The following is a 10,000-nucleotide window of genomic DNA, read 5'->3' as shown; positions in this document are numbered from 1 at the left end:
CTCTTCTCCTGTGGCAGGCGTTCACATATCTGTCTGTCTGTCTGTCTGTCTGTCTAACTGTCTGTCTGTCTGTCTGTCTGTCTGTCTGTCTGGTTCCTGTCAGGTGTTGTTGTGCAGGTCGTCTCTTCTCCTGTGGCAGGCGTTCACATATCTCGCTGCATCTACAGCAGTGCCACTTTTTTCTCCCAGTAAATGTTGTAGCTTTTCTTGGTCGGAAAGTTTGGGGAAGTCTGGGGTTGAACCTGTGATTTTAGTGTATATCAGGGTTCTGAGATCAGTGTATGTGTCGCAGTACAACAGGAAGTGTTGCTCTGTCTCCACATGTCTGTGTGGACAGAAGCGACACAGCCGTTCCTCTCTGGACAGCCAGGTCTGCCTGTGTCTGCCGCTCTCTAAAGCCAGACTGTGGTCGCTGAGTCTGTACATGGTCAACGTTTTCCTCAGTCTGGGCTCAGTTACAGAGCTCAGATACTCTGCCATGGAGTATCGTCTGTTTAGGGCCAAATAGCATTGAAGTTTGCTCTGGGTTTTGGTTGTGGATGTCCAATAGTCGATGTAATTGTCTTTTTCTTTTGCTATAATTTGGTGGGGCTGGATGGTGTGAGGGCGGTCTTGGTGCCCGGTGCTGTTGGAGTTCAGCCTGTGGACCAGCTGGCTGAGGGGACTCCCTCCTTTGCTCTCCTCTTGGCATTGTAGGGCTTTGTAGTGGTAGGAGCTGGGCTCACTGGCTCTGAGGTGTTGGTAGAACTTTATTGCTCTTTTTTGGATCCGAATTAAAAGGGGGAATTGGCCCAGTTCAGCTCTGCATCCGTTGTTGGGGGTGTTCCTGTGAACTTTGAGGATGCTTTTGCAGATCTCAGTGTGCAAGCTTTCGATTGGGTGTTTGTCCCATTTTTGGAAGTCTTGGTTCATGAGCGGGCCCCACACTTCACTACCATACAATATGATTGGTTCGATTATGGATTGAAATATTTTCAGATTTTGACAGGGATGTCGATGTTTGAAGACTTTTTTATAGTCCAGAAAGCTCTTCTGCCTTTGTCTCTGAGATCTTTAATGGCCAGATTGAAATTTCCCGTCGATGTGATATTTAGTCCTAGATATGTGTAGCTGTGTGTGTATTCTATGTCCGTAAGGTCCAGGTGGAACCTGTGGGGATGATTCTGACTCTTGCGTCGTTTCTGAAAGACCATGACTTTTGTCTTCTCCAGGTTTACGGTCAGGGCCCAGGTCTGACAGAACTTTTGCAGGTGATCTAGCTGCTTTTGTAGAGCCTCCTCTGATGGAGCGAGCAGTATTAGGTCATCTGCAAACATTAAACATTTGACTTCTGTGTCGGAGAGGGTGAGACCAGGGATCTCTGACTCTTCCAGGGATTTGGCCAGTTCGTCTATGTAAATGTTAAACAGGGTGGGGCTCAGACTGCACCCCTGCTTCACTCCTCTATGTTGTGGGAAGAAGTCTGTTTCCCTATTTCCGATTTTGACAGCACATTTATTATTTATATACATTGTCTTGATAATGTCGTAGATTTTTCCTCCAATACCTTTTTCTAGTAATTTCAGAAACAGACCATGATGCCAAATTGAGTCAAATGCTTTCTTGAAATCTACAAAACAAGAGAAGATGGTGTTGTTGTTGTGGTGGACGTGTTTCTGGATGAGGCTGTGCAGGGTGTAGATGTGGTCAGTGGTTCTGTGTTGTGGTGTAAAACCAATCTGACTCTTGTTCAGGACTTTGTGCTCCCTGAGGAAGTTTTGCAGTCGACTGTTTAAGATGCTGCAGAATAACTTCCCCAGGTTGCTGCTGACACATATGCCTCTGTAATTGTTTGGATCATATTTGTCTCCACTTTTGAATATTGGAGTGATGAGCCCTTGGCTCCAGGTGTCAGGAAAATGTCCAATGTTGAGTATGAGATTGAATAATTTTAACATGGCAGTCTTGATTTTCTGGCTGCTAAACTGGAGCATTTCATTTAAGATGCCATCCGGGCCCACTTGCTTTCCTGGGCTTCAGGTTCTGGATCTTAGCCAGCAGTTCCCCTTCATTCATCTCATAATCTAAAGGATTTGGTTGTCTTTAATGATTGATTCCAGATTTTTCTAATTTGTTGAGCAGATGATTTTGGTCTGAATCCAGTGTGATTGCACTGTATGTGTAACTCTACCTCTCTCTCTCTCTCCTCCCTGTGTAACTCTACCTCTCTCTCTCTCTCTCTCTCTCTCTCTCCCTGTGTAACTCTACCTCTCTCTCTCTCTCTCCTCCCTGTGTAACTCTACCTCTCTCTCTCTCTCTCTCTCTCTCCCTGTGTAACTCTACCTCTCTCTCTCTCTCTCTCCCTGTGTAACTCTACCTCTCTCTCTCTCTCTCTCCCTGTGTAACTCTACCTCTCTCTCTCTCTCTCTCTCCCTGTGTAACTCTACCTCTCTCTCTCTCTCTCTCTCTGTAACTCTACCTCTCTCTCTCTCATCTCACTCTGTGTAACTCTACCTCTCTCTCTCTCTCTCTCTCTGTAACTCTACCTCTCTCTCTCTCTCTCTCTCTGTGTAACTCTACCTCTCTCTCTCTCCCTGTGTAACTCTACCTCTCTCTCTCTCTCTCTCTGTGTAACTCTACCTCTCTCTCTCTCTCTCTGTGTAACTCTACCTCTCTCTCTCTCTCTCTCCCTGTGTAACTCTACCTCTCTCTCTCTCTCCGTGTGTAACTCTACCTCTACCTCTCTCTCTCTCTCTCTGTGTAACTCTACCTCTCTCTCTCTCTCTCTCCTCCCTGTGTAACTCTACCTCTCTCTCTCTCTCTCTCTCTGTAACTCTACCTCTCTCTCTCTCTCTCTCTCTGTGTAACTCTACCTCTCTCTCTCTCTCTCTCTGTAACTCTACCTCTCTCTCTCTCTCTCTCTCTGTGTGTAACTCTACCTCTCTCTCTCTCTCCGTGTGTAACTCTACCTCTCTCTCTCTCTCTCTCTCTCTGTGTAACTCTACCTCTACCTCTCTCTCTCTCTCTCTCTGTAACTCTACCTCTCTCTCTCTCTCTCTCTCTGTAACTCTACCTCTCTCTCTCTCTCTCTGTGTAACTCATTATTATATTTTTATTATTATATTATTATTATATATTATAATATTATTATATTATTATTATATTATTATTATATTATTATTATATTTTTATAATATTATTATTATATTATTATTATATTATTATATTATTATTATATTATTATTATATTTTTATAATATTATTATTATATTATTATTATATTATTATATATTGTTATTATTATATATTATTATTGTTATATTATTATTATTATATTATTATATAATTGTTATTATATTTTTATTATTATAAATAATTCTTATTGTACTTATTAATTATTGTGTTTATTTATTAACAAAAACAAAATGTTCTGTTTTTTAAATATTAAAATAAAGGAGCTCATTTAAATACCCCCCCCCACCCCCCCCCCCCCCCTCCGTGCTAGGCTAGCTCCGTTAGCTCCGCTCGCTCCGCCTCAGTGTGATCGGATCACCGGCTTCATCAACACCCCGGTGCGGCTCGGACTGAAGCGACTCTCCCTGAGACTCTCCCCGCACACACGCACCCACTCACCGCAGGGACCCGGAGCTCCGTCCGCGGATCAGACCGAAGATGATTAAACTGTTTTCACTGAAGCAGCAGAAGAAAGACGAGGAATCTGCGGGAGGCAACAGGACCGGAGCCGGGGGGAAGAAAGCCAGCGCGGCCCAGCTCCGGATACAGAAAGGTACGCTCCCGGGTCCGGGTCCGGCCCTGGGCCCCGGTCCGGCCCCGGCCCCGGGCCTGGTCCCGGGCCTGACCCTGGTCCCGGTCCCGGTCCCGGTCCTATAATAAACCAGGGTAACACCAGGAAACACAAACACTCATTATTACCAGACTCCTACATGCTAACAGCTAGCGTGCTAACCCGAAGTGGTGCTAGCTTACAGCTAACAGCAGCTAGCTTCTGTCTGAAAACAACACGCAGCCGTAAGCTAGTCTGTTAGCACACAGCTAACTGTAAACAACAGCAAACCCTGGGCACTTTTAAACTAAGCTAGCTGGCTAACTCTTCACATCTGAAGGCTTTTTTTGTGCTAAGCTAACGGCTAACAGGTCGCTTTAGCTGCCTCCTGCTGTGGTCAACGGGACTAATGTTGCCCCAACAACAGTCTGAGTGACAGCTGACAAGATGCAACTGTTGTTTACACTTGTTTACGTTTGTTTACAGCGTCAACATCTCGTTTTCTAACAAAACCAGAGTCAAGGTTCCCTCCTGACATCCTGTTTACTTCTGTAAACACCTGAAAAACATGTAAACACACCTGAGACACACCTGAAACACACCTGTAAACACACCTGTAAACACATCTGTAAACACACCTGAAACACACCTGAGACAAACCTTTAAACACACCTGTAAACACACCTGAGACACACCTGTAAACACACCTGTAAACACACCTGAGACACACCTGTAAACACACCTGTAAACATACCTGTAAACACACCTGTAAACACACCTGTAAACACACCTGAAACACACCTGAAACACACCTGTAAACACCTGTAAACACACCTTTAAACACACCTGAAACACACCTGTAAACACCTGTAAACACACCTGAGACACACCTGTAACACACCTGTAAACAAACCTGTAAACAAACCTGTAAACACACCTGTAAACACACCTGAAACACACCTGTAAAAAAACCTGAAACACACCTGTAAACACACCTGAAACACACCTGTAAACACCTGTAAACACACCTGAAACACACCTGTAAACACACCTGAAACACACCTGTAATACACCTGAAACGCATGGTTATATAATTGAAACAGCAGAGGCCCGAGCGTGGCGCCTGAGGAACTCCTGTAAACGTGTGTGTGTGTGTGTGTGTGTGTGTGTGTGTGTGTGTGTGTGTGTGTGTGTGTGTGTGTGTGTGTGTGTGTGTGTGTGTGTGTGTGTGTGTGGTGTGTGTGTGTGTGTGTGTGTGTGTGTGTGTGTGTGGTGTGTGTGTGTGTGTGTGTGTGTGTGTGTGTGTGTGTGTGTGTGTGTGTGTGTGTGTGTGTGTGTGTGTGTGTGTGTGTGTCAGACATCAATGAGCTGAACCTGCCAAAGACGTGTGAGATCAACTTCCCCGACGACGATGACCTCCTCAACTTCAGACTCATCATCTCACCAGACGAGGTGTGTGTGTGTGTGTGTCAACGTCATTTCCTGCCTGTTGTCATGGAAACACGCGGCGTGTAGAGACAGAAGTTACACACAATGTTCACAGGATGTGTTTGGACAGGAAGGTAGTATTTTGAAAGGTCAGACGACTTTTCAAAATAAAAGCTTAACGTGTTTGTGTGTTTTTGTCTCACAGGGATTTTACAAAGGAGGGAAATTTGTCTTCAGCTTTAAGGTGAGAAACATGTTTCACCTGTCCTCTCACCTGTCCTCTGTCCTCTCACCTGTCCCCCTCACCTGTCCCCTCACCTGTCCTCTGTCCCCTCACCTGTCCTCTGTCCCCTCACCTGTCCTCTCACCTGTCCTCTGTCCCTCACCTATCCTCTGTCCCTCACCTGTCCTCTGTCCCCTCACCTGTCCTCTGTCCCTCACCTGTCCTCTGTCCCCTCACCTGTCCTCTGTCCCCTCACCTGTCCTCTGTCCTCTCACCTGTCCCCTCACCTGTCCTCTGTTCTCTCACCTGTCCTCTCACCTGTCCTCTGTCCCCTCACCTGTCCTCTTTCCCCTCACCTGTCCTCTGTCCCCTCACCTGTCCTCTGTCCTCTCACCTGTCCTCTGTCCTCTCACCTGTCCTCTCACCTGTCCCCTCACCTGTCCTCTGTCCCCTCACCTGTCCCCTCACCTGTCCTCTGTCCCCTCACCTGTCCTCTGTCCCCTCACCTGTCCTCTGTCCCTCACCTGTCCTCCGTCCCTCACCTGTCCTCTGTCCCTCACCTGTCCTCTGTCCCCTCACCTGTCCTCTCACCTGTCCTCTCACCTGTCATCTGTCCCCTCACCTGTCCTCTGTCCCCTCACCTGTCCCTCACCTGTCCTCTGTCCCCTCACCTGTCCTCTGTCCCCTCACCTGTCCTCTGTCCTCTCACCTGTCCTCTGTCCTCTCACCTGTCCTCTGTCCCTCACCTGTCCTCTGTCCCCTCACCTGTCCTCTCACCGTCCTCTGTCCTCTCACCTGTCCTCTGTCCCCTCACCTGTCCTCTGTCCCCTCACCTGTCCCCTCACCTGTCCTCTGTCCCCTCACCTGTCCCCTCACCTGTCCTCTGTCCCCTCACCTGTCCCCTCACCTGTCCTCTGTCCTCTCACCTGTCCTCTGTCCCCTCACCTGTCCCCTCACCTGTCCTCTGTCCCCTCACCTGTCCCCTCACCTGTCCCCTCACCTGTCCTCTCACCTGTCCTCTGTCCCCTCACCTGTCCCCTCACCTGTCCCCTCACCTGTCCTCTGTCCTCTCACCTGTCCTCTGTCCCCTCACCTGTCCCCTCACCTGTCCTCTGTCCCCTCACCTGTCCTCTGTCCTCTCACCTGTCCTCTGTCCCCTCACCTGTCCTCTGTCCCCTCACCTGTCCTCTCACCTGTCCTCTGTCCTCTCACCTGTCCTCTGTCCCCTCACCTGTCCTCTGTCCCCTCACCTGTCCTCTCACCTGTCCTCTGTCCTCTCACCTGTCCTCTGTCCTCTCACCTGTCCCCTCACCTGTCCTCTGTCCCCTCACCTGTGCGTGTGTGCGTGTGCGTGTGCGTGTGCGTTGTGCGTGTGTGTGTGTGTGTGTGTCTGTGTGTGTGTGTGTGTGTGTTTCTGTGTGTGTGTGTGTGTGTGTGTGTGTGTGTCTGTGTGTGTGTGTTTGTGTGTGTTTCTGTGTGTGTGTGTGTGTGTGCGTGTGTGTGCGTGTGTGCGTGTGTGTGTGTGTGTGTGTGTGTGTGTCTCTCAGGTAGGACAGGGTTACCCCCACGACCCCCCTAAGGTGAAGTGTGAGACGATGGTGTATCACCCAAACATCGACCTGGAGGGAAACGTCTGCCTAAATATCTTAAGGTACACACACACACACACACACACACACACACACACACACACACACACACACACACACACACACACACACACACACAGAAACACACACAAACACACACACACAGACACACACACACACACACACACACACACACAGAAACACACACACACACACACACAGACACACACACACACACACACACACACACAGAAACACACACGCACACACCACACACACACTCACCACACACACGCACACACACACACAGGCAGACACAGAAACACACACGCACACGCACACACACACACACACACACCACACACACAGAAACACACACGCACACGCACAGAGACACACACACACACACACAGAGGCACACACACACACGCACACAGACACACGCACACAGACACACACAGACACACACAGACACACACGCACACACACACGCCACGCACACACACACACACACACACACACACACACACACACACACACACAGACACAGACACACACACTGACACACACACACACACACACACAGAAGAAATAAAGAACTCATAATCATGATGAACATTAATAAACTGTTTAAACTGTGTGTGTGTGTGTCTGTGTGTGTCTGTGTGTGTGTGTGTGTGTGTGTGTGTGTGTGTGTGTGTGTGTGTTGTGTGTGTGTGTGTGTGTGTGTGTGTGTGTGTGTGTGTGTGTGTGTGTGTGTGTGTGTGTGTGTGTGTGTGTGTGTGTGTGTGTGTGTGTGTGTGTGTGTGTGTGTGTGTGTGTGTGTGTGTCACAGGGAGGACTGGAAGCCTGTGTTGACAGTAAACTCCATCATCTACGGTCTACAGTATCTATTTCTAGTGAGTCCAGCTTTGATCTTTGATCTTTGATCTTTGTTAAATTCATATTTAAACGCTAATATTCATAAACCCCCCCCCCGCCCTCCCCATCTTTGATCTTTGATCTTTGTTAAATTCATATTTAAACGCTAATATTCATAAACCCCCCCCCCGCCCTCCCCCCCGTGCCCCCCCCCCCCCCCGCCCTCCCCCCCAGGAGCCGAACCCCGAGGACCCCCTGAACAAGGAGGCGGCTGAGGTCCTGCAGACGAACCGGCGGCTCTTTGAGCAGAACGTGAACCGCTCCCTGAGGGGCGGCTACGTGGGCGCCACCTACTTCGAGAGGTGTCTCAAATAAGTCGGCGTCCCGTGATCCTCCGCACCCCCCCCCTGCACCCCCCCCCCCCCTCCTGCCTCCCCCCCTCCCCCCTCCCTCCTCCCTCTCACTCCCCCGGTCCTGCTCGTCGGCAGGAGCAGGAGCTGCGGCGACAGGAAGCAGCACGCCACGAGACGCTTTTCTGTTCAACACAAACAAAGAAGAAGAAGAAGAAGAAGCCCCCCCCCCCCCCATATTTCTGTTTTACTTCCAAGATGCGACATCCGACCGTTTACACGCCACCGGGGGGCGCCGACACACCGCACACACCAGAACTGGACTCATTAAGATGGCCGACGGCGAGCAGCGGCCGATGATGGGGGGGGGGGGGTAATGATTCGCCACGGCGACGATGATGATGCTGATGCTGATGCTGATGCTCCTCCCACATGATTTTCTTTCTTTTTTTATTTCGTGTGTGCGGCGAAAACACGCCTGCGTCAGTCAGGTGGTCAGAAGGACACGCCCCCTCCTCCGCGCCGCCGCCGCTGACGTCACCGGCAGCAAACTCCAAACTCACAGGCGCCGCTCTCGACTGACAGCTCGACCTCGCTGTGCCGCCGTCGCTGCTGTGCTGGTTGCCCCGGTAACCTGGCAGCAGCGACTGTAGCCACGGTTGCCTGGCAACGAGACTTGATGAAGTCACTACGCCGCCGACTGTTTCGCCAGGAAGTCGTTGTAACGCGCGACAGAGATTCTGCTAGACGCCACGCTGGGGGAGGGGCTTAGAGTCCGCGTAGGAGGGGGTTAGAGTACGAGTGGGAGGAGCTTAAACCATGTGGGAGGAGCTTATAGTCAGCATAGGGGGTTATAATTACAGTGGGAGGGGCTTAGAGTTAGAATAGGGGGTTCGAGTGGAGGGGCCAACAGTCCGTAGGGGCGGGGCTGTGAGAGCAGGTGCCTTAAAGACGCAGGGGTGGGAGGGGCCCCGCATATGTATCTATGATGATGTCAGAGGTTAGGGGAGGGGTCAGCCCGAGTGGGAGGGGCTTTGGAGACAAAGTGGGAGGGGCCTGAGAGCCTCAACACGATCAGACGCCTTAAAACAAGAACGACAGCTGCAGGTGATGACGTCAGAGCGGGGGGCGGGGCTTGGCGGGAGGGGCGGAGCCTGTCAGTCTGGAGTTTGCTGCTGAACACACACACGGGGGCGGGGCGTCGTGTCCAGTGGGCGGGGCTGTTGGGGCAGTGTGTTAAGGGGCGGGGTTATCTCTGGGGGCGGGGCTTGTGTGTACATTGACCCCAGCTGTTCACATTGACTGCAATATGATTTCTGTTAATAAAATATGAACTTGAATGATTGTAACTGTTGTGACGTTTGACATGAAGAGAGACGGGGGGGGCACCTATCAGCTGCAGGGGGGACACCTATCAGGTGCAGGGGGGACACCTATCAGGTGCAGGGGGGACACCTATCAGCTGCAGGGGGGACACCTATCAGGTGCAGGGGGGGGGGAACACCTATCAGGTGCAGGGGGGGGGCACCTATCAGCTGCAGGGGGGGGACACCTATCAGGTGCAGGGGGGGGCACCTATCAGGTGCAGGGGGGCACCTATCAGGTGCAGGGGGGACACCTATCAGGTGCAGGGGGGGGGAACACCTATCAGGTGCAGGGGGGACACCTATCGGGTGCAGGGGTAACACCTATCAGGTGCAGGGGGGACACACCTGTCAGGTGCAGGGGGGGGGCACCTATCAGCTGCAGGGAGGACACACCTATCAGCTGCAGGGGGGGGGACACC

General features: G+C 50.8%; 1 protein-coding gene across 1 annotated transcript; it reads left to right on the top strand.

The window, feature by feature from the left end:
• Positions 1-3,530: 3,530 nt before the first annotated feature.
• Positions 3,531-8,263, top strand: ube2m (ubiquitin conjugating enzyme E2 M). Its single transcript, XM_083931124.1, has 6 exons — positions 3,531-3,766; positions 5,121-5,215; positions 5,397-5,435; positions 6,962-7,065; positions 7,839-7,902; positions 8,099-8,263. The coding sequence occupies exons 1-6, from the start codon at positions 3,652-3,654 to the stop codon at positions 8,237-8,239; spliced, it is 558 nt and encodes a 185-aa protein (XP_083787250.1). The 5' UTR covers positions 3,531-3,651; the 3' UTR covers positions 8,240-8,263.
• The last annotated feature ends 1,737 nt before the right edge of the window (positions 8,264-10,000 follow it).

Source organism: Echiichthys vipera (genome assembly GCF_963691815.1).
Source record: "Echiichthys vipera genome assembly, chromosome: 17".
NCBI classification, from domain to species: Eukaryota; Metazoa; Chordata; class Actinopteri; order Perciformes; family Trachinidae; genus Echiichthys; species Echiichthys vipera.
This window is presented reverse-complemented; position numbering and strand designations above follow the sequence as displayed.